Raw genomic sequence first — 25,117 nt, forward strand, 5'->3', positions numbered from 1 at the left:
CACGATCTTCGGACAAACGCTGGCTCTACGGCTTGGAAACAGGGATGAGCACCGCCCCCTAGAGTCGGACACGACTGGACTCAATGTCAAGGGGAACATTTACCTTTACCTCACCCCAAAATCCACATTTTTAATCCTGCAGTACAGATTAAACTGGGCAACATTGTTGGAGTTTGGAGAGCAGGGTCAGCAAAACTGACCTCCAGAACTTGCTGGGGCGACATTCTCACTGAAAATGCAGTTGCTTTTTCTCATTTTCCTTTACACCCCAAAATGTTGGGCACTGATACAATTTTGGTAAATCAAAGATAAATGCTTTCCCTAGAAACATTTCCAGGATGCTTCTAGGAGCGTATTTATCTCTTGCATAAACAGACACATTTTTTTTGTCTGGAGGCTGGCCTGCATTTCCCCAGTTCCTAATTTAAGCCTTGAGACCTTCTTACATTGTTGGATGACGACGACGACGACGACGACGACGACGACGACAATAATAATAATAATAATAATAATAATAATAATAATAATAATAATAATAATAATAATAATAATAATAATAATAATAATAATAATAATAATAATAATAATAGGGTGGCGTCAAGTCAATTCTGACTTATGGCAACACTTTTCAACGTTTTCCAGGTAGCACTCATAAAAATCATTTTTACCGATGAGTGAACTCATCAAACAGCATCAGCAAACATCCTGCCCTCTTGCAAGGGAGGAGAAAAATGTCTTAGTTGCTCATACTTAATAATAACTATGTGCCGTCAAGTTGGTTCCAATGTAGTGACCCTCTCCAGGGTTTTCCAGGTAGAGAAGACTCAGAAGTGCCTTACCCTTCCCTTCCTGTAGGGGCACCCTGGGGCCCTGCAGCTTGCCGAAAGCTAACCAGGCTGGCTCTACTTGCAGGAAGCCCTATGGGGGAATCAAACTCCCAACCTCTGGCTCCACAGCTTGATAACTAAACCACCGAGCTATTAGATTGCTATATTGAATGATAATTCCTATTCTGTCCTCTCCCACTGATTCTGACTTAACGGTGACTCCCAGGATTTTCTAAGTGTACAGTACTCCGTCACGCTTGACCCGTCTCTCTCCGTCTTGTGATGTCCTCAGACTGTGCAGCTTGCACAAGGCTGTACCAGTGGCAAAGGCAGTGACCCCATCAGCTATACGGGCTCCAAGTTATCTTAAATGGTCCCTTTGATAGGAGCCGCAGAGGGGATTCAAACTCCCGACCTGTAGCTCTGCAGCCAGGAACTCCAATACTCTAACCTAGTGGTCCCCAGCCTTGGGTCTCCAGATGTTCTTGGACTTCAACTCCCAGAAATCCTGGCCAGCAGAGGTGGTAGTGAAGGCTTCTGGGAGTTGTAGTCGAAGAACATCTGGAGGCCCAAGGTTGGGGACCACTGCACCTATTCCAGTCTTTGTTATTATGACATTCATGCCAGAGATCAGTATTGTGGAGGAGGACACAGCTGGCAAACTGGGGGACAGAGCCTTCGAGCACCGTGGACCCCAGCTGCTTCAACCTTAAATGTTCCAAGTCTGCCCAGCAGGTGGCACCCAAATGTCAGTGTATTCAAACCATGCATCTGGCTTGCTCATCATCGTCCTTGTCCTCACAGTGGCTGTTCAGGAAGGTGTCCCCAGAAGTGACAGTTCTTGGAAGATGTTGCTTTCTTGCCGTTCTCAGATCCTCCAAGCGAATGTGGCCTCTGGAGATTTTCCAGGCTCCGAGATTGCACGGCTGTGTACCACCCATGCTAAGAAGGTCACATTTAGGGCTTCACTTGCGCCATCCAGGGCAGGAGGCATGAAAGAAGAGGTGGCGCTATAGGCAGGGCACGCACGTGGGTGCACGCAGAGCATTCACGTCACTGGCCGCAGGCCAACAGCGGGAGTTACAGAATATTTACACGCTAGTTCAACAACATGGTCCTCCCTCTCCTACAGACACAATGACACAACTCAAGACAGCAGGGAACTATTATCGTCACAATATCTGTTTCAAAATCCGCTTAGAGTGGTCATAGCGACCAGATAGGCAGGATATAAATTGAATAAATAAATAAAATAAAATAAAATAAATAAAAACAGTGGTCAATTGTTTGGTTGTCTCCGGAAAGTCCTTATCACAATCATTATTTAGACGTGGTGCTTTGGAGGGCCACAACATCCACTATCAACAACAACATTTGCAAACTCTGAGCAAGACGCGAATGGATTCGCTCCTTCCCTCTTGCATTCCTTACCAGCTGGGTTGTAGGTAGCAAGAAGAGGACAGAGTATTCCTGAGTCTGGGAGGGCAAAGGGCACCACGCAATTGATCTGTTCAATGGTAAGTCATAAAACCTTCTATTCATTCTTCTCCTAGTGTGTCAGAGTGAGTTACAGTATTGAGACTGAAAGTGCCAGTGAATGAGAAAAAGGGGTGGACTAATCAGGCGGTCTTGGAGCTATTCTTCTCCGCAAATCTCTTTACTCCTGAAGCTAGAAACTTTAACCAAAAATTCAGAACTCTGAAACAAAGAACTTCCACTAACTTAGAACTTGGATTTTTTTTTTTACTACAATTCCCGAGATTCCCTAGTCAGCATGGTTCCAAAAATAATCCTGGAACATGTTATTGTTAAAAAGCACATTTCCAAGCTAAATACCAGGAGAGGTAGTGTCATAGGTTCTCCTTCCTGGTGGCATTTGAGGAAAAAAAATGAGACAGGTATCTGGGAGTCCTGCTGTAGATATTTATTTATTCACTAAAAATATTTTTTGCATACTTTTCAAGGGAGAGCCTTCCCAAGGCAGTTCACAAAGTAAAGATGGTGAAATATAAAATATAGCCAATTAAAGTAGCATAAAACATTTAAGAGACAAGAGGAAGTGGGCGGGTGGGGGAAATTACAGTGTAAAATCATAGTTTCACCCTGCATGGTAGAATCTGAGCAGAAGGACGCGTTTCCATCCTCACAATTCTGATTCTATAAATAAGTAAAGGGAATCTCAACTAAGTGATCACGGCTAATGTTTTTGCTGTTATGCACTGCCAACCCACTTCCAACTGATGGCAACCTTAGTCAGCTCCAAAAGATCCCTTTATTGACTCAACCCATCTCATATTTAGTCTTCCTCTTTTTTCTACTTTTTTTTTTCATGATTGGCCAAAATCCTGTAGCTTAGGGTAGCACTGCTGGATAGCTCCATGGTTTAGGTATCTGGCTGCAGAGACAGAGGCTGGGTGTTCGATTCAGCGTCCCCTCCGGCTCTAAAGTTCTAAGATGATGATGATGAGTGAACTGCACTAGATTAGGTCCAGTGAAACTGGCTGGATAGCTCAGTGGTTTTAAGCATCTGGCTGCAGAGCCAGCAAACTGGGAGTGTGATCCCCGACTGAGCCTCCTGCAATAGCCAGCCTGGGTGACCTTGGGCCAGCTGCACAGTCCCAGGGCACCCCAGAAGAAAGGGAAGGGCAAATCCCTTCTGAGTATTCAGTCCCTGAAAAAGGTCACCATAAGTCATAATTGACTTCAAGGCACATGGTTATTGCTGATTAAGTCCATTGAATCAATGGGAGGTTGGCAAGCCAACTCCTCCATTAGCTCCATTGATTTAAATGGGCCTACTCTAGTTGCTATTACTTTAGCATAGTAAGTCAGGGTTGAACCAGGCCCATTGGACTCAATGGAACCTATGGCAGAGTTGACTCAATAAAACTCCATTAATTCAATGGACCTACTCTAGTGTGATTTACTAACCTGAGCAATGGGATTCTGGCCAACATCTTGTCCCATGAGCATTCTCTTCTCACAAGGTGCCAAAAGTATGATAATCTTAGTTTATTCGTGTCTCATTCCAGAGTCAGTTCCGATTTGATCTAGAAGTACTCCTACTTCTCTTTCTGATGATTCATGCTACCTTTAATGTTCTCTTCCAAGACCTTATTTTAAAGGAATCTCTGGGGGTTGTTTTTAGGAGTCACTGACAAATTTATCCTTTTCCTTCCCCCATCCTTTAAAATTGCTCCCCACATTCTGTTAGTCACCATTAAATCCGATTCCTTCAAAACACAGTGTTGGAGGAGAGCTTTTGCGGACAGCATGAATCACCAACGAGATAAGAGGTGGCGGGGAGTTCCAGAAATAAAGTCCAATAGATGTGTGGAGGAATAAGAAAGGCAAAAAGAAGAGGGAGACTTTTGGAAGGTTGCTGGCGAACACCAGGAGGGTTGGCAAGCCTGTGGGTCTGAGTCCCAAGTCCAAATCCAAGTAGTTGGTACCGAGTCCCGAGTTCAAATTCCTCTTAAAAACAAGTGTGTGGGGCCCCCCAGCAAAAAGGGAGGAGTGAGTGGGTTCTGAGTCATGAGTTGAGTAACTGAAGTAATTGAAAAGAAAATAATTGAAAAGAAAAAGAAAGAAAAATTCACATCAAGTTGCCAGTGCAACTGACGTTCAACTTGACAGCAGGTCCTACAGCTTGAGTTCCCACCCCTGGTGAACAGTTCTATTAAGGCTTAGAGAACTGTTTCCCTACCCTTTACAATTTTAGATTCATAGAGCTGGAAGGGGCCCCATGAGTCATCCAGTCCACCCCTACCAATGTAGGGGAATCCACACGTAAAACATAGAATCATAGAACAGTGAAGTTGGAAGGGACCCATCAGGCCATCAAGTTCAACTTCCTGCTCGATTGTTGTTCTTTAGTCATCAAGTTGTGTCCGAGTCTTTGTGACCCCATGGATCAGAGCACGCCTGACTTAGTGAAAACTCACTATTCTTGGTGGCGAACATTAGGAAGGATGTCTTAATAATCCTACCTGTTGTTTGTTACTTCATGCCCAGCCAAGAGATCTTGAGACCTCCCCAGACTTGCATGAATTTCTATGCCTTTTTGGTTGGCTTCATTTTTGATATTCCATTAACAGGATCCACTGGGAAAGACAATAACGCTAGGAAAAGTGGAAGGCAGCAGGAAAAAGAGGAGGGCCAAAATACAAGATGGATTGACTGAATAAAGGAACTCACAGACCTGGGCAGAACTGTTTGTGACAGAACTTTTGAAGGATGATTACTCAGGGATTGCCCTAAATTAAAAGCTACTCAGCAGCAGGTAACAACTTTGACAGTTTTATTTCCTCTGATGACATGTAAATAACAGTATTACCAGGAAACGGATTAAAATAATAAAATGCACTAGGTGAACTTTTAAAGATCTAGACTGGAAATTTACGGTTATTTCTTTTGATCCCGTCGGACTCCCCCCCCCATCATACACCCTTAGTCAACATAACGTCCTTGAACTTAAACATATTTTATTTATTTATTTATTTATTTATTTATTTATTTATTTATTTATTTATTTATTTATTTATTTTTGATTTGATTTGATTTGATTTGATTTGATTTGATTTGATTTGATTTGATTTGATTTTTACCCCGCCCCTCTAGACCATGTCTACTCGGGGCGGCTTACAAAATAAAACAAAACAGTATAAAAACATATAAAATCATAAAATTACAAATTTCAATTTAAAACAATTAATTTAAAGAGAGGATACTCAGCCCAGGATATATTGCTGAAAATCATCAGTGCCTTCCATCCGAAGAAGGATCTTCTCCGGAGGAAAGGCTCATGACAACTCAGCGGGGCCATCCTTCCCAGTAAACCCATGCGCGCACACGGATCGGGGCCCCCCACGATAACCCTTTTGGAAAGCAAGGGCGGGTGATGCGGGGACTCCGCCGCTTTAAAAACAAAAAATACCCAAATTAGCTCGTTTTGTTGTTGTTGTTGTTGTTGTTGTTGTTGTTTTGTGTGTGTGTGTGGTTTTTTTTGCTTTCTTATTTCTTTTGTTTTCCTTTCTTTTTTTAAAAAATGGTCTCGTTTTACGACTCCGGGGCAGGGAAGCGGGGGAGACGGTCGTTGAACGAGGCGGCGCGCGGACCCGCAAACCAAGTGGAGAATAAAAAAAAAACCAAAATCCAATCCGAGCGGTGTGCGGGGCATGCGCAGTGCGCGGATGCCATATTGGAAGGAAAGTGGGTGCGGAGTAAGCCTAGCCGCGGATCGGGCTGGTGGGCGAGCGGAGGGGCGGCCGGAGGGGCTGCGCCCGGGTCGCGGGCGGGCAAACTCCGCGCAGGTAAGACCCGCAGCATCCGCACCTGGAGCAGGAGGGATCCCGGGTAGGAGAGAAGTGGCATGATTGTTTTCTGTAAATGCGGGCTGGGTGGTTGCGGGGGAAGAGAGAGAGAGAGAGAGAGAGAGACCAAGGGTTTTTTTTGGGGGGGGGTCTCTTCTGAATTTATTTAAAATTTTATTATTTTTTTGTTCGGTCTGGGAGGGAGATGCTCTGCTCGGGGACAGCGTTTCTGACCATCCCACCTTTTCTGCTCCCAACCCCGAGCAAGTTCTCGTAAAGTGGCTCGGCGATTTAACGCCGTTGCATGGATTCCCTCTGGCTGGTCGGCGGCGGGGTTGTCCCTCCTCCCGCGGGCGCGCAATTTGCGCAGAACTCCGCGGCTCTCTCTTTAAAAAACACACACACGCACACACGGACTCCGGTGCCTACCGAGCGTGAAGCCCATCCGCGGCCGTGCTTACTCGGGAGTAAGTTTGCCCTTCGCGGCCCCGTGATCCGCCCTGGGATGACCAGCCTGCGCCTGCTACTCGGAAGTAAGACCTGCGCCGGGGGAAGGAGAAGGGGATTGGCTCTGATGTCAGCCTGCCTGAGAGATCGCTCGGGTTTACACGCTACACAGCCTGCCCGGAGTTGTGATGGTGGGGGTGGGTTAGTCGTTAACTCGTGTCAGACGCTTCCTGACCCAGGAGGAAGTTTGGGGCGCCTAAACCACGCGCGCGCGCGCGCCTAGCTCGGGATAGGATGGAGTTGCGCTCACGGGGCCAACCCTGCGCGTGCTTTGCGCCGTGAGATGGACTTCGGAGTCGCCTGGATCGGATCGGCTGGTCGTCTTTTTTTTTTTCCTACTCTCTGTGCTGTAGCTTTTTAGTTCCTTAAAAAACAAACACGTCTGTACCTGTAGATTGATGTGTCTTCGTTCCCGAGTGGATGCACACGAGTCAGGTGTAGCCATCATCACACGGAACAATGAGCTTGCTTGTAGGTCCAAGTTGGAAAAGACGGGGTTATGAACTAAACACACACACATACGTGTATGTATATATATATGTGTGTGTGTGTGTGTATACATACATATATATACATGTATATGTATATGTATATACTGTAAACAGTATGTACTGTATGTATGTTTAGTTCATAATTTCCAATTGGACTTTTCAGAAATAAGGTGTTTTTTGAGAAATGGGGAGAGGGAAAATTGGGGGGCGGGGAAGCAACAGGATTATGCAGTATCCACGTTCCAAATTCTGAGGTCATTTCCGACCCCTCTGCGCGCCGTTCCTTTTTTATTTGATTTATTTTCATTTTGTTTCCAAGTGCGGCAACGGAATGTTTAACGAGCCGGTCGGCTTCAACATGGCGGGTTCGGGCGTTCTTCACAAACGAGGGAGAAACGCGTTCTTTCCCATAAAGTTGAAAAAGGAAAGGGCTGGAAAGATTTGCGCGACACGCCGATGCGATCCTAAAGCTGAAGAGCGGCTGCGCACCGACGCTCAGAAAAACGGGGGGGGGGACTCTTAAGGAAGGATGTTTTAGGAGGGGTGGGAATCGCGCTTCGCGATCCTATATTGCAGTCGGATTGAGCTTAGCGGAGCTTCTTAAAAAAATTATTGAAGTAAAATCCGAATTGTTGGGCGCGGAGACGGGCGCTACAATAAACGGGGTAGGATCGCGCCGGGACCTGATCCTGGTGAAACTACCTCCGAGATATGGAACGCAGGGCCCGATCTTCCTTTTCTTCGTCCCCTGGAAGGCAGTCTCATTCTGTTCAATGGGCGTACTCTCGAGTAAATAGGTATAGGATGGCAACCTTGAGATCCCAGTGTTGGGATCGCTTGTTTTGATTGATTTGGGTTTGATTTATGCTTTTGACGAAAGGGGCCGGAGAATGCAAACTCCGGGACTTGAACGCTAAACCCGACTTCCCTGTGTTTAATGGCCACACGGGCGAAGAGCTTTGTAGAACCGGGAAGCTTGCACACAATTTTGTGATTTTTGGGGGGGGGGGGGGGGTTGCTGTTGGAAATCAAAGCGTTGCCCGGCTTCTGGGAAGTAGAACCGAAAGGCTCCAATCCTGCACGCTCTTCCTTGAAAATAACCCCCATTGAACACAGGGGGCGGCGCGTTTACCATCGACAGAAAGAGCGAAATACGGGATAAGTGGGTTGTGGGAATCCGGGAAGGGCACGGTGAAACAGGGATGGGTGTCTACGGACTGTGGATCCCGCGCAGATTGGCGATGGAAGCATATCTGAACCCCTCCCCAGTTACATGAAACTGGGCACCTTAGTGAGCGCCAGGAACGCCTCAAATCCTACCACTGGCGTATGGGCGAGGGGCATGATTCTGGCGACTAGGGAGCTAGCGGAGCCCTCCGGGCCGAATCCGCAGAGGCTTAAGAGCGATGAGTGCGAAAGGCGCGTGGAAGCGACCGGTGTGTCTCTGAAGCGGACGCCCTTTGCTTGCCGAGGACAAGTAGGTGGAAGCGAACCTGATGTTGACTCAGAAGCAAGACCTTCTCTGATTTCTTTGGCTGCGGGACTGGGTCGGTGTGTGAGGGATCGCAGCCTGCCCTACGGCCCCTGCGTGATTCCTCGGAAGTAATTCCGATCGCCTTCAGTAGAGCTTCTTGCGAGGAGAGCCGCAGTCCTGTGCGCCCTTGCTGGGCCTCTCTCCCTAGTCAGCAAGAAGCCCTAGTTTGCTGAGTTGGATCAAAATCAAAATAAAATAAAATCAACGTGCTGGGGGATCGGAGTCGTGCAGCCAGATCCTCTGCGTGTTTCCTAGGAAACTGAACCTCGTCCCGGTCAGTGTGCGGCTTAACTTCCCGCACAGGAGGGTGTGCGTGCGCGCCGGATCCTGTTGCCAAGGAGAGATGCGCCCACGCGCGTTGTGGCTGGCTCTGGAAAGGTAGCCAAAAATAAAAAAAGCAGCCTCCTTTTCTAGAGGCTGCGATCCTGGGGAGGTGTTTACTTGGGAGTAAGCAAACGGGTTGATCTCTGAGGATCCGCCCTCCCCCCTCCAAACCTTGGAGAAGAATCGAGATTCTTAAGAAAGGATAAGACAGGTATGAATTTGCACGTGGTTTTCCGCTCTTCTTGTGCAGACCCATGGAAAAGAGCGTTTGGCATTCAGATCAGACTTAAGTGGAATCCCATGCTTTGAAGGCCCAAACAGCAATGGTCAGAGTCCAGTGGGTGATTTACACTTGTGTAAGTCACTGTGGCAAATGGCTGCTGGTGAACCAGTGAGGGTTTTGTTCCTGTCAATGGTAGATGCAGGAACATGACCAGCACTTTGTTAACAAAGCATCAATTTGCTGCTGGATTTGACAAGAGAAAGACATCAACACAGTTCTGGCCAATACAAGCACTACTGCATGTTCCCAGAGGTGACCGAGGTTTATGCACTCAGATGCTTTCATTAGTTAAGGATTTTCCTCACCCAGTGGTGAGTTATCCCTAACACCCACTTCTGGCTGCGTGTGTGTGTGTGGGGGGGGAGGGTACAGTTCTCTTTCCCAAGTTTGTCAGGAAGGAAGGTAAGAAGAAACAGGCCAAATCTTTGTGTAGTTGTTTTGTTGTTACTTTTGGGGGTGGTTATGTACCCCCCCAGAACATTTCAAGATGAGGTGTTTTGAAAAGCAGGCAGGCAAAAGCAGGTTGAGTGGGGGTGGCAGTGAAGGAAAAAGCATTTTGAATGAACATCTGGTGCCCAGTCAGTGCTGTAGGGATGTGTGAATGAGGAGAAGTAAGAGTGTCTGGGAAAGAAACCCATCTTCCAGTGGTGTGAATGCTTTTGGAGGAATGGGCTTTCTCCTTATTTCTCCCTGTGTTGTTGGCCGAATTATAGAGTAAAAATAGAAGAAGACAAAGCAAAATGCTGTAGTACTTTAAAGGCCAACAGGTATAGTTCATGGTGAGTTTTTGTGCATCAAAACCTACTTCTTTAGGCATATATCCTCTATATTTATATATATATCAGAGATCATGACCAAATGAGGATACAGAGATTGGCAAACAGGCAGTGGTTTATTAACACAGGAGTGGCACTATCACTGTTAAGTTTCTTGAGGCACGAGGCCAGACCAATAAGCAGTTTGTCAGGCAGACTTTGGAAACGGGTGAGTTCTCCCTGTGTCAGCGTGTGTGGCTTCCAGATGTCGGTTGGACCACAGTCTCCATCAAAATTCAGTGTTATGCCTTGTTGCAATTAAAATACAATTAAAAGTGTGTTTTTCTATGCTTTTTATTCTATTTGTTGTCTTGTAATTTTATCCTCACTGCACTTGATGACTTTTGATTTTTGCCCCTATTTATTGATGTTGTTATTTGCTGTTTTGTTACTTCGTTGTTTTATGTTAGTGGTTGTATTTGATTTATATACCACCCAGCCTGCCAGATGGGTGGTATATAAATCAAATAAATACAAATAAATAGATGGTTGCTTTGAATCAGTTGTTGGTGTTGATTGTTTTTTTCCGTTTTTAGTGTGGTATTTCTTCTAAATATTTGTGTATTTGTACAAGCACCCCAGAAGTCAATTTATTGCTGGCTTTCTCAGACTCTTGTGTGATAAATTCCCCCCCCCCCCCCAATCTTCTTTGTGTGCTGTCTTTGGGTAGGGATGTAACTACTACTATCAAGTAGCAAAATTTCCTACCTTGCTACCTTGTATTTCTGTATAGATATGTTGTGTCAGTGCAGTTTTGTGTTGCTGTTGACATATTGCAGCAACCTATGGTTTTAAGCAATAAAGCTTATTCTGTTGTGTTCTGTATTTGTTCAGTATTCAATACTTACTCTTTGTAATATATTTTTCAATATTCAGTACTTACTATTTGTAGCATTTAAATATTTTAATCGTACAAGCTGCCTTGGGTCCTTTTTTAAGGAGAAACCTGGAGTTGTAGTTTAGTCGTTTAGTCATGTCCGACTCTTTGTGACCCCATGGACCAGAGCACACGAGGCCCTCCTGTCTTCCACTGCCTCCCAAAGTTGGGTCAAATTCATGTTGGTCGCTTCGCAGACACTGTCCAACCATCTCGTCCTCTGTCGTCCCCTTCTCCTGCCTTCACACTTTCCCAACATCAGGGTCTTTTCCAGGGAGTCTTCTCTTCTCATGAGATGGCCAAAGTATTGAAGCCTCAGCTTCAGGATCTGTCCTTCCAGTGAGCACTCAGGATTGATTTCCTTCAGAATGGATAGATGTGTTCTCTTTGCAATCCAGGGGACTCTCAAGAGCCTCCTCCAGCACCACAATTCAAAAAAACCTGGATTAAAAATATTTTAAATAAACGAGCAAGGATGGCTGGGAGGAAAGGAATTGACTGTATTAAGTTACTTTTTTGTAAGGGGAACTTTACAAAGTTACATTACAGCACCAATGGGTGGAGTAATAACAGTATTATTTGGATCGATGGGAACAATGTAGTGCCGTTATTTTGAAAAGCTATATATTTTTTTCAGCAGCTTTTGGCCAGAATATTTTTTTCAAGTTTTATCCCAATCTGTGGGGTGTTTTGAAGGAGGAATCAGAAAGTGGAGATGCTGCTGCTGTATGAGATGGTGAATAAAGAGAGAAAAGCCACAGCAGAACAGCAGCAAAATGTCATGGCATGGGTCACTGGGTATCATCCTTTCAGGACTACCTTCCCCAACCTGGCAATTTCCAAATGTATTGACTACAAATCCCACCCTTGATAGTCAAATTCTGAGAGTGGTTTCTCTTTAATTCTGTTTTCCGCTTAACAGTGAACTTCGGTGTTTCGCTCAAAAGTGGAAGCAAAGCTAGGTAATAGGTGGGTTTTATGTCTTCAAAAATGGAAGAATCTACCCTCGTGTACATCTTCATTCCAGAATTCATAGAAACGTTTTTCCATTGTTTGTATGTGTTTCACAATTTTGCTGATCTGTTTTACTCCTGCAGCTTAACGGGACTTCCAGGCCCTTTCCTAAACCATCGTAAGGGTCTTTTCTCATAAAAGGGAAATTCCAGTGAAAGAGATCTAGCAGGTGTCTGCTGGTACTTCTAAGCCTCAGGGAAGGACTCTGTACAAGGCCATGTGCTCAAATTCTGGCCCATCCTAATATAGCCTTAGGGAGAGGTTGGCATCTCAAGAAAGCGATCGTGGCAAGTTGGTCTTTCTAGACGGTGACATAAAATTGGGTCTGAATATGTGGATAATAGAACAGCTGTTACATCACAGCAAATTAATGCAATTTCCTTTTTGGTTACGTGACATCTTTGTAATTATTATGTGCTTAAAGTGGTAGTGGGTGAGATTAGTGAACACAGCGTAGAACACTTGTTATACGTTTGATAAGTTTGATTCTTTGAGTTGATCTTGTACAGATTGAATGATAATTTCTGTTTCTTTTGAAAGTCGTCTGTTTTTCTGTCTCTGGGTTTTCAGCAGCATGAAAGCCAGGGTGTCATCAAACAAGGACTCAGAAGACCTGGGTTCAAATCTCCTCTTGGCCATGGAGGGGCAACTGTGAACTACTCTTTGATCATCAAACATATCTCAAGAACTGTCTTAGGATCACCATAGATAGGAAGTAACTTGATGGCATTTAGCAATAACAATTTCATGCAAGAGCTGGAACGATGGGAGTTAGGGCCCCCTGAAGGCAATTTACTCCAACCTGGTTGTCCTCCAGATAGGTTTGGACTACAACTCCCATCCAACAATACAGTGCTACATTTAGATGTATTGGTACTCGTTGTGACAGTTCCCATAGCCTGCACCGCCGTAAGGAGAGTGCAGGGATTCAGGTCAATAGGTTACGCATCAACCCACGAGGAACAGGTCTTTTGTAAAGCCAATGGTTCTTGATTGTCCATTCCAGTCCAAACCAACTTTATATACTGTGTAGAGATAGCTTGCAAGGAGAGGTGTTCCCTGGGAAAATCGATTTCTCTTCCCTACCACTGAGAGTATTGCACCTAAGATAAGATGTTATAATTCCTGCTGCTTAGAAAGTTCAAGGACTTTGACCCCATGAGCCCTGCTCATCATTCCATCATTCTCAGCCAGGATTGCTAAAAAATTAAAATTTTGTAGTTTGTTCTTTAAAAAGAAAAGACACGTGCATGTAAGAAGAAGGAATTTGTTCTGAACTGCAAAATATTTCATAAGGGGTTGGGCTGTACTGTTCAGTCCATTCAATCAAGTTGAGATATATATTTTTTCCTGTTGAGAGTGATTGTTCTCTAGCTGGTTTTGTAGATCTGTGCAAGCAATGATTAAATCAAAGCTAATAGCAAGAGATACAGAGCCAAGAAGACAAAACTGCTCAATTTTCTGTTGCCTCTTTTCTCTCTCCTTCATTTCTTTTCTCTTCTGACTTCTCCTTAATTTCCTCTCCTTCCTTTCCCCATCTACCAGACTGCCTGGAGAAAGGTGGCCTATTAATTAATTAATTAATTCTTGGGTAATGAGGCACTCCCGTGGCGTGAACCACCCCCACCCATCTTGCAGGGTTTTGTTTTTTTAAAAAAATGATGTCAGCCTCCTGGCTAAGATGCAAAAGACAGCGTGTTGTGTTGCTATTTTCCTGAATGGCAAATGCGTGTGTCATTAGCGCTGTCAACTCAATTAGACATTTGAAATCAACTCATCATGAGTTTCATTTGATTAATAGATGGAACAAATTAGCATAAATGTACTTCAGGCACGGCGGGGGGGGGAGGACGAGACTGGAAGCGAGATGCATGTTTTCTCTTCAGAGGACGTGTGGGTGCGTCAGACATGATATTGCCTTTAAAAGTGGTATCTAGCTTAATGTGCATTTTTTAAAAAAAGAAAGGTCTTATTTTTAAAAGCAGTTCTTTATTGGAAATAAATAAATATTCCCAAAGTTGAGTGGGGTGGCTCAAGAATGTTTTAAAAAGGAAATTAGATCTCACCCCCGGAAGGAGGGGATCATGAAATTTGGGAGGTCCCGTGACGCACACTTCAATTTGGGCACTTAATCAGAAGTTGGGAGCTGTTTCTAATTGAAGATTCCAGAGGATGGAGATTTTTTTGGGGGGGTGGAGGAGTTGGGGGGGACAAGTCACAGAAACCCTGGGACTCTGAGATGCATCATCTGTAAAAGGAAACGATCCGAGCTCTGCTCAACCCCGTGTTGGGCAGTGACTCAGACGTCTGTCAAGAGACTAGAGAGGGAGAACGTGTGTCATCGAATCCTTCTCCATTCTCCCCCCCCCGCCCCCCGTGCAGGAAGACTGTGTTGCATGATGAATTAAGAAGCGGAAGACCCTTCCTCTGAGTGATGGAGACGAGGGGTTCTGTCATCTTCAGGATGCAAGACGCTCAGCACTGCTGCAGGGAGAAGAACTTGAGCCCAGCCGACAGAGACACTGAGCAGTATGATTCAGGTGGGCTTATTTCTCCCATCATCCACAACATGATGAGCCAGCCAATTGTGTAGTGGGTTAAAGCATGTTCGAACAAAAACCTGGCCAATCTAGGCTTGAATTCACCCATTGAGTCATAAACCTCACCGGATAACCTTCCCCCCCCCCCGGCTCATTCTTTGCTCTTCCAACTTACCCACCTTGCATAGGGGTTGTGACCCTAAAAGGGCAGAAGTGAGGGAATTTGTGGCAGAGTTTGGGGGAATTTGTTGCAGAGTTTTGAATTTTTGGTTAAATTCCTCTAGATGTACAGCAGAAGTGCAGGGATTCATAGAGCAAAATAGCTTCAAATCCCCCCGGATTTAGTCCACCCCTTTTCTCATTAACTGGCACTTACAGTCTCGGCAACTCACTCTGCCTGTGTTTTTGGACTTGTTGGGAGTTCATAGCTGTGGGGATTCTCATAATGAGTACCGTTTTACGATTTGTAGCTACTCTACCACTGGATTCCTGTATTTTCTCCTCAAAGGGGGAAAAATCATTATGATTTTCCCCATCATTCTGACTGATGAGTGAAGTATTATTTTGTGGTCACCACCAGTTGATTTTCTTGGTGATTCACCACACTAAGGTACCGTCTGCTTAAACAACTACCACATTGGTTGTTGTGGGTTTTTGGGGCTCTTTGGCCGTGTTCTGAAGGTTGTTCTTCCTGACGTTTTGCCCGTCTCTGTAGCCGACATCTTCAGAAGACTGGAGTAACACTCTGTGCTCTGGTGCAGTTTGTTTAGGAGTAGAGCATTTATAGCTGTGGGATCAGGTTTTGTCCTTTACAGGAGATGGGTGATTATGGTGATCAGTGTGTTTTTGTTGTGGGTGTATTGTTGTGATAAGGAGGAGAGAACTACCACTTTGCGACTTGACCAAACATGTAGAGACTCCTTTTACTTTCAGACTTAATGAACTTCTGAAATCAGATTACAAAATCTGCTACACATGCAGCAAAAGCTGTTTAAATTCACCGCTAGTTGAATCTATTTTTAAACCCGCATTGCTGTGTTGGCATCTTCTAGTACAGAGGCTGTCGGCACAGAACAGCTAATTGTTAGCTTTAAATCAACCCTTTGTACGCTGTGTTTCTCTCTCTCTTTTTAAGCAGATGGAAGTTCAAATTCTGAGGATGTTGATTTCAACTGGGATGAATACTTGGAAGAGTCAGGATCCAGTGCTGCTCCTCACACAGCGTTCAGACATGTATGTACTTGGCTTGGAGTTTCTAGTTCTCATGATATACGGATGTCCCATGTCCAATCAACAATACAATCCTGTGCATGTCTGTTGTTGCATGCCATCAAGTGATTTCTGACTTATGGCAACCCCATGAATGAGGGACCCCTCCAAATATCCTCTGGTTTACAGCCCTGCTCAGCTCTTGTAAACTGAAAGCTATGGTTTCCTTTCTGGAGTCAATTCATCTTGTATTTGATCTTCCTCTTTTCCTACTAAAATCAATTTTTTTCTTCCTAGCATTACAGTAGATCCAGGTTAAACCGAAGTAATTTCCCAGTTATAATGTGTTCGATTGCCCCCAAAGTCCAAGAAGGGAAGGCCAGGCATCTGGTGAAAAATGAAAATTTGGGATGGAGTTGTTCATACCTCGTCTTTCTCTTTACTTTCCAAGACTACAACAGGAAGAAATGGTCACCTCATAATTGGAAAAACACAGATGCGGTTGCACAAAAGATCAGAGGAGACCACTGTCTTTTAAAAAAAAAACTACTTTTGGGGGGTGGCATAAAGGTGAGAAACCTCCTTGCCTGTATGGAAATCGGTCATCCTGTCTAGAGGATTCTGGGTTGGGTAGTCCAGAAAAGTAAAGTTTCCAATTAATTGATTTATTGAGAAAGGGTGAGAGAGAAAGCCTTAAAAGGCAGTGGAAGTAAAACAAAAATTCATGATTTTCACCTCTGGAGGCCTTTGAACGTACATTAAAAACTTCACAACAAAGAGCCGAAAAGGGTGAAGTCCAGACCGGACGTGGCCTGCCATGGAGGGCTAGAGGCAAAAATTGGACCTTCATCCCCCTGATGTTCTCGGCACCTGTCCTTAAGTGGACCATAACATAGATGTTCTCCGTTGGTTTTTCTTCTTCCAGGCTTGCCTTCCCCATTGATGCCTTCCAGATGTGCTTTAGGTGGTCCCTGTGGAGAACTCCAGACTTGGTCTGGGGTGTTCCAGGCAGCTGATGCTGCCTGTATCCCTGTTCATGAAGAAAATAAAGCAAGGCTGTTCCTTTCTCGCTTTCCTAAGGTTGAGATCAGCCTCCAGAGTAGCTTCCAACCAGGAATGAAGCTAGAGGTGGCCAACAAGCAGGACTCGGACAGCTACTGGGTGGCCACCATCATCACGACGTGTGGGCAGCTCTTGCTGCTGCGTTACTGTGGCTACGAGGACGACCGCAGAGCTGACTTCTGGTGTGATGTGATGATGGCCGATCTCCACCCCGTGGGCTGGTGCACACGGAACAACAAAGTGCTGATGCCCCCTCTTGGTGAGTCTCACGCCTTGCTTTTGGGGTGTGGGAAAATGTTGTCCTATAGAGTTGTGATAAAGCAAAAAAAAAGCAATGTGTGCTGCTTATAGATTGCCCCATAGGACTTAAAACACTCTCTGGCCAGTTCACAATTGAATTATGCAGGCTAGTGAGCTGGGTGTTCAATTTACTGACCTCAGAAGGATGGAAAGTGGACTCAGCAGCTTTGAGCCAGCTACCTGAGCCTGTTGGGATTGAACCTAGGTTCACGACGAGCAGAGTCTTGACTCCAACACTGCAGTTCAACCACTGCTCTGTGAGGCTCCATCATGGTGAGAGCCATCATGCAAGGAACACAAGTTGTTTTCCAAGCTGTCGGTCAAGCATGGGGGTATTTCCCTGGTTGCACAGCCGATCCCACCCCAGACGGTGGAGAAAACTAAAAGCACTTCTGCCAACGTCCTGATGTGCATGAAACCTTTGGCCTTAGAGTTCTAGGATTCTACCCCTGGCCTGATCAGCAACCATCCTGGTTATGGAACTGTGGACGCCACCATTCCCAAAAGTTACTTTCCAAACTCTGATGGATTGATTTAACTTACGCGCTGCTCCATTAGTGGAGAAACACGACTCTGGGTGGTTCACAGTTAAAAATTTAAAAATACGCAGGCCCTTATCACCAATCTATGACAATATGGCAATTAAAAAAAATTGAAAGAATAATGTTAACAGCATCCAGGATGCTCCGTTGCTGAAGGCAGCTTTAAACAGTTCTGTTCTCAGCCGTTTCATAAACATAAGGGGAGAGAAGGGGCCTGGTAACCTAGTCCAGAGACTGGGGGCCACCACTGAAAAGGCTTCCTGGTTTCCCTTGGTGCTGCCTCTTTTAGTAATGTGAGAGGTTCAGGTGAAAGGAGTAGCTGATTTTTGAGAGAGATGTTTCGAGTGGCATCAAGCTTCGAAGCCATTAAAAGTTGTATCAGTCACAACTGCTGTCTTGAACTGAGCAGGTAAACTGACAATGATCGGTTTCTTGCTCCAGTCAAGCTGCCTGAAGTCTCCTAGTTAAATGTTCTAGGATGATGATGATGATGATTAATTATTATTATTAATTATTAATTTTTAATAATAATATCTTAATTGTATATATGTTGTTGTTAGCCGCCCAGAGTGGTATAAATATACCAGATGGGTGGGATATAACTCAAATAAATAAATAAATAAATAAATAAATAAATAAATAAATAAATAAATAAATAAATAAACAAACAAACAAACAAACAAACAAACAAACAAATAAATAAATAAATAATAAAAATAATTATTATTATTATTAGTAGTAGTAGTAGTAGTAGTAGTAGTAGTAGTAGTATCATCATCATCATCATCATCATTATCAGCAGCAGCAGCATCACCATCTTATTTTACAGTGCATGTTCTGGTTTTGATTTTGATTTGTGTTTGATTTTGCTGAATTTTTAGTTTATATCCACTCTTGATAGTTGTAATTTGGCAAATGTCTTTATTTTGTTTGATTATAAACCACCAGAATGGTCTTGTAGCCAGGTGGGTAGCATAGAAGATGGATGAATGAATGAATGAATGAATGAATGAATGAATGAATGAATGAATGAATGAATGAATGAATGAAAATTATGATTCTTGTTTCTGGTTGGTTCCCCCACCCCACCCCGAAAAGCAACCCGTTGTGGCTTATGATTGGCTGAAAGACAAGGCGAGTAAAATGGCAATATACTAAAGTAATGGAATATAATTAAATGTATGCCGCAAACATGTATCAAGTATACTGTAGACTCAGTATTCAGTGCACGGTCCCTTCCTATATTCCTAGCCCTCTCTATCCCTATTCATTTCATTTCTAATGAAGAATGATTTGAGAGCATAAAAGCCTGTCTACGAAAAGTGCTTTTGGCTCTGTTGTCGAGGAACGATGCCAGGCAAATGCCCGAATATTTGGTGAGCTTCTTTGGAGTTGAAGCGTCTCTTCTGCTTTACATTCTTTTCTTTGTGGGAGGCTGGGTGGTCCCGTATGTGAAGGGGGCGACGGAGGGCGGCCGTGAATAATGCAGTGGTAGAATTAGCCTTTGAGGATTTTTAATTAATACTGGGTGCCAAGTCTTGTAGCTGAGCATTCAGAAACCTTTTGGGTGCAGTGCCAGCCAAAGAGTCTTGTGCCACCTGAAAGCCTAGCACATTTGGTGTTTCCTTCATTCTACAGGGTGTGGAGATAATAGTATTATTTACCCGCTTTTCAGAATTGTTGCCATCATTGTTGTTGTGGTTATTGTTTAACAACAAAGGCCAATATCAATAAGTGGACAAATGATTTTTTTAAAAATGTCACTCTGAGAAATGGAAAAGACAAAAATGGAAAACACAAGAAGTACTAAAACTCCAGTCAACGCAATAATGCACAGCAGTTTATCTCAAAATTGCACACAGGTAGCTGGTTATTGAGGGACGGCTTGCCTTAAGAGAAAGGTCTTTGCCTGCTTGCAGAAGGACTGCAAAGACGGGGCCAGCCTGGCCTCCAGTGGGAGGGAGTTCCACAGTCTGGGAGTAGCCACAGGGAAGGCCCTCTCCGGTGACTCCACCAAATGCATCTGTAGGACTGAGAGACAGGCCTCCCCTGGTGATTTTAACACCCGAGCCGGCTCATAAAGCGAAACACAGTCCTTGAGATAGCTTGGACCCAGGCCATTTAGGGCTTTATAGGTTAAAACCAGCACTTTGTATTGTGCCCGGAAATGGGTCAGCAGCCAATGGGGCTGCTGTCATTGGGGGGGGGGATTATGTGATCCCTGTGTCCAACCCCAGTCACCAACCTGGCTTCTGCATTTTGGACCTGCTGAGGTTTGCTGACACTTTCCATCGGGAACCCCACATAGCGCGCATAACAACAATCCATTCTAGACTTTCGAAGCCAGAGAGAGAGAGATAAGCGTTAGCAAAAGAATCAGTGCTTGTTTTCCGTTTAGTTGGGGCTTTGCAATGCCTCTTTCAGTGCAGAAAAACCAAACAGCTGAGAATGTTGTTCCCGCCTTCCCTTTAATTATGTGTATTGCCAATTACAAATTGCCATCATTTGAATTGTAAATGTTTGTTCTCCTGGCGAGCAGACCAGTTACTGTTCAATGCAAAATGATTTTTTTTTAAAGAAAGGAAGGAAGGAAGCAGCTTGAATAGAAGTTGCTCGGGGGGGGGGGAACCCTAAATGGAATGGAATCGTGCCTAAATAAAAAACAGATATATGATGTCAAACTTGTGAAACCCAAATGGCTGGCATCTAATGACTCCTAAATAAAACTCTGTCCGCAGCAAAATAGAGAGTGGAAACTTATGGAAGATTTAAGGAGTATTTTGTGCCGACATGGCACTTCTCCCCAAAGTTTGGGGTTGAGGCAGAAAGCAGTTAACAACAAAGTCACCTTCAGAGTTTGCTTAGGTTTTTAAATTAAACTAATTTGATCAGCTCCGGCAGTCAAGCTTTGCATTGGTTTATTTTTGCATGCTGTACCGTACTTAAAGCGTATTGACGCATCTCTCTCTCTTTCTCTCCTCGATTCCTTTCAGATTTTTTAATAAAACACAGCTTTGGGGTTGTGGATTTTTTAAAAAACACTGGGAGAAAACCGCAACAATTCTTCTTCCCGTTGTTATTCTGGGGGTGAGCTTCCTGGGTTTGGTGACCTGTTTTGGATCATACTGGGGTGAATCTAATTAGGAAATGTATGGGTGGGGGAGACAGCTTCAGGGGAAAATGAAAATATGTTACTGGCGCCTAAAAAACATGGTGGCCAGCAAATGCCAGAGCTCCCTGGGGAGGGCACAATTAGGGGATATGGGATCCTCCTTGCTGGAAAGATCCTTTTCAGGCACAGACAACTTCTGTGGGTTTAAAGGGCAGTATTCTACCCCTGCATGCTGTGGGGGTATCATAATAATAATAATTGTATGCCATCAAGTTGATTCTTACAGCAACCCTTTCCATAATTTTTTAGGATGAGAATACAATAGAACCCCCCCATCCATGGGATCAATATCAGCAGATTCACTTACCCACTGCCTGAAATTATTAAATTGAAAAAAACCAGAAATATGTATGTATATTTCCATCATGCATTTACCGAAAACAGCCATTAGAGGGAGCCAGAGACCATGGAATTTGAGACATCTGCGTTTTTCAGTGTCGGCAAGCGGGTTTGGAGCTGATTTCCCCCCACAGATACCGCAGTCCAACTGTACACAGAAAGTGGTTTGCCATTCCCTTCTTCTGCGTGCACCCCGAGACTGTGCACCTTGCGCAAGGCTACACAGGCAGACTCTTCTTTCTGGAGGCACCATGAGGAAGGAATCAAACTCTGGCTTTGCAGCCATATACCTAAACCACTGAGCTTTCCATGGCTAGGTAAAAATAGGTATTTTGAGGCATTACATAGTACAGCGGACTTTTGTGATATGTTTAAAGTGAATGGATGACTCGCGGTCAGTTGGTTGGTTGGTTGGTTGGTTGGTTGGTTGGTTGGTTGGTTGGTTGGTTGGTTGGTTGGTTGGTTGGTTTATTTATTTATTTATTTATTTATTTATTTATTTATTTATTTATTTGACTTATCATCTTGTTATCAAGCTGGGAAAAGGTCTGGTGGCCACTAAACCCCCCCCCCAGCGCAATTTGCCCACTTCTCTCATTGACTGTGTTGATCTCGATGATCTGTTAGCCTCGGTCCTTATCTAGTCTCTCATTTCCTTTCGGAGTTTGGTTGAGGGGAATTTGGGGAGTTGGAGTGGGAAAAGGGACTTTTCTAAGCCATCCTGCTTGAGGGATTTGAGGTCGTCGAAAAAGGGACCATTCTAATCTCGGCCGTCTACCTTCCTGTGGACTTTAAACTCCTAACGAACTGAACTGCCGCCGCTAGACATTTCACACAGGTTGATCGTCCTCCCCACGGAAAAGTGTCTTTATTCGGAAACGACATCCTCCTGGCAGGATACGGATAGGCCGTGTCAGGAGTAAAATAAAGAGACTGGGATTTATGGGACACTAATCATGAAATACTGCCACCCTGGGTTGGCGTAAAACCTTTTTAATGAAGGGACCCTGTGCTCTGCTTATGAAAATATATCCAACCACCAACACTCCCTTGTATTATACAGTAGCTGGGAAGCTTCTTTGGCAGGTGGATGGAGGTGGGGGAGACCCTAGCAATGGGGAGGATTGATGGTGTCATCTCAGCCTATAGGGCACAGCATGTAGATCAACAATTGGGGGGGGGGAAGCAAGAAATGACAGCATAAAAATAGATAAATGATAGCTACGTTGCACCGTAATTCAGAGTGGAGAAACATTTCTTTTTTGTTGAGACCCTTATTTCCTCTTCCAGGGGATGCAAGATGAAACCCCCTTTCCGGTCTTCTTCCCTCTCCTTTCTTCCTCTTCTGCCCATCCAGATGCCCAGAGACTTAGAATCATAGAATAATTGATTTGGAAGGACCATCAAATCCAACCCTCTGCTCAAGCCAGGGATCCAAATCAAAGTAGATCTGTGAGATGGTGGTCTAATTTTTCACTTGAGTGCCTCCAGCGTTGGAGCGCTCACCACCTCCGGAGATCATGGCTTCCATTGTCGTACTGCTCTAACAGTTAAGAAGTTTTTCCAGATAGTCAGCCTAAATCTGGCTTGCTGTAGCTTGAGCCCATGATGACATGTCCTCTAGGATGATCGAGAACAGATCCTGCCCCTCCTCTGTAGGGCAACGTTTCAAGTATTTGAAAAATGCTATCCTATCCTCTCATGCTAGATGTCTGCATTGGTTCTTTGTAGATAAGGATTTGAGATTAAATTCTTGGATTGTCGATGTACCCTTTTAAAATTCTGTGGGGTTTACTTAGATATCTGTTGATGAACCTTTCAAACAGTATTTCACAAAATAAGTATCTTCTTAATCGCAGTTATGCAACACACAACATGAGCAATTATAACAGCAATCTAATGCTACAGTTTGTGCACCTAAATCCTCGGTCACAGCGCCAGTGCAGAAGTTCTTTTTATGATAGCAGTGTTCAAATATTCTTTTGAGTTTCAAATTCAGACACAAAACCAAGATTCCTTCCTCAACTGGGTTGGGCATCCATAATAAAAGAATCGCCTCCAAATGCAAAACCCTAGAATAAAATAACGATTCAATTGCATATGCATCAATTCACTATGTGGATTCACCCATTCAACGTAAACATATAGAAATTATACTTAAGTTGGCAAAGGCCTTGGCAGTCTAAGTGGCAATAGCAGCTCCAGCCTTTTCAGCTCTCCTGCTCTTTCTGATTCAAATCTCTTACTCACAGGTTTGCTCTTCCTTAGTCCCGCCTTTTGGTCTGAACCAATATTTCAGAAGGAGTTACACACACTGTCCCTTCTTGGAAGTAAAGGAAGTAAGGAAATATAGACCCCTGATAGAATAGGGTGGGCAGTGGAAGAGAAATCAAACATTTGTGGAACTAGATGGTTTTCTTTCATTCTTCCTTGCTTGTAATGATGCTGGATTATACCACTTTACCATATAACATCCTTCTTAACTGAAGAATAATCTTATATTGATTTCAGTAAACTTTCACACTATTCTGCCTCTCAAGGCCGTTGAGAACAAACTTAGCTAAGCAGATGTCTCGAGGAAAATTGATTTTTTAATTACAAATATTGTAATTAGCTTCCCCCCATGTTGCACTTTTGATACACACAGCACTATTTTCCCCTTTAAAAAGAGCAGCAGCAAACCAGATAGCTTCAAAGAGAGAATACAAAATCTACAGAGAGAGAGGAAAAGCCTTTTATTCCAATAGACTCTCCAGTTTAATGCTTCACTTTATATTAAAGCACATAAATCTACTAATTTTTCCACAGATGTTATCCAAAGATTGCATGGCACGATGCTTAGTTGTTAGTTGTTCCCGTTTGCTTTTAAACAAGCATGAAGAGTGGGCACCTTATAATCTTGATAGTTTAAATAAGATTTGCACACACCCGTAGGATGAGAAATGTAGCAGTAAGAGTCTGAAACGGTGGATTCAGACACCATGCGCTAGGCGGAGCAGAGTCAGAAGCAGGGTTTACGTTGTACAAAAACTCAGAAGGTTTGGCTCCGTTAAAAGTGAAAGGGCTGCCTGCGCTCCTGAAGCAACCAGTCTTGGTTGATGCACCGCTGACCCTCCTGACAGACCATGATGGGATCTGTAGTCCTTTACATCTGGAGGGCTCCAAAACGGGAAAGACTCCCACCATACCAACATGAAGACAGAGGTCTCATCTCATTTCAACAGCGAAGAAGGGTTGGCCATGACTGACCTGTGGATGGGAGACATCCAGGCAATACTAAAGCTCTCTACAGGTGAGGACCTGGAGAACAATGTTAGTCTAGAGCAGTGGTGTCGAACTGTGGCCCTCCAGATGTTCTTGGACTTCAACTCCCAGAAGCCTTCACCACCACCTCTGCTGGCCAGGATTTCTGGGAGTTGAAGGCCAAGAACATCTGGAGGGCCACAGTTCGACACCACTGGTCTAGAGGTACCAAAGTTTTGCCTTGCTATAAAATAGCTCTAACTTCTGGTGTCATAGCCAAACGAATACATTGTCCTCCCAGTAGCTCATTAGCAGCCTAAATCTGGGATCTTCTTATCACTTGAGGAGTGGTTCCTGACGAATGGTTTCTCTTGCTAGTTGAGGTCTAGTCCATTGCTTGACTTCCTTGGTATATGAGGCATCAAACAAGGTTCTACCAGAACATGGACATGTTGAACTCTATTCCCGTCTTCATGTTCTTTCGTCCATATTCACCCAATGTGCTGGAGAGGGCTCCAGACCCACGGTCCTCTGTCTCTGGTTCCATTGGCCTGAATGGGTAGACGATGGTGAACATGAACAGGGGAAGCATCAGCTGTACATGGGTGTTGTCCTTAGGGATCTCAACTCGGGAGAAATCAGAGCTCCAATTCATATGGAAAGCTCCTACGGCAGGGGTTCCCGGGGGGTGCCTGGGATCCAAGTCAAGGGCGCCATGGGAAATGG

General features: G+C 44.4%; 1 protein-coding gene across 3 annotated transcripts in view; it reads left to right on the forward strand.

Annotated features, from left to right (window-relative positions):
* Nucleotides 1-6,026: 6,026 nt before the first annotated feature.
* The window catches only part of SFMBT2 (Scm like with four mbt domains 2), a 74,773-nt gene continuing 55,682 nt past the window's right edge, over nucleotides 6,027-25,117 (forward strand). The window contains exons 1-4 of one of the 3 annotated variants that reach the window (XM_078376493.1): nucleotides 6,027-6,139; nucleotides 14,367-14,524; nucleotides 15,660-15,757; nucleotides 16,814-17,054. In XM_078376493.1, coding sequence (XP_078232619.1) covers nucleotides 14,419-14,524; nucleotides 15,660-15,757; nucleotides 16,814-17,054 — 445 coding nt within the window. In that variant the 5' untranslated portion in view covers nucleotides 6,027-6,139; nucleotides 14,367-14,418. Of the gene's footprint in view, nucleotides 6,140-14,366; nucleotides 14,525-15,659; nucleotides 15,758-16,813; nucleotides 17,055-25,117 lie in introns of those variants that run through there. The other 2 variants (XM_020778160.3, XM_073002510.2) reach the window with 2 other exon arrangements.

Source organism: Pogona vitticeps, chromosome 5 (genome assembly GCF_051106095.1).
Source record: "Pogona vitticeps strain Pit_001003342236 chromosome 5, PviZW2.1, whole genome shotgun sequence".
NCBI classification, from domain to species: domain Eukaryota; kingdom Metazoa; phylum Chordata; class Lepidosauria; order Squamata; family Agamidae; genus Pogona; species Pogona vitticeps.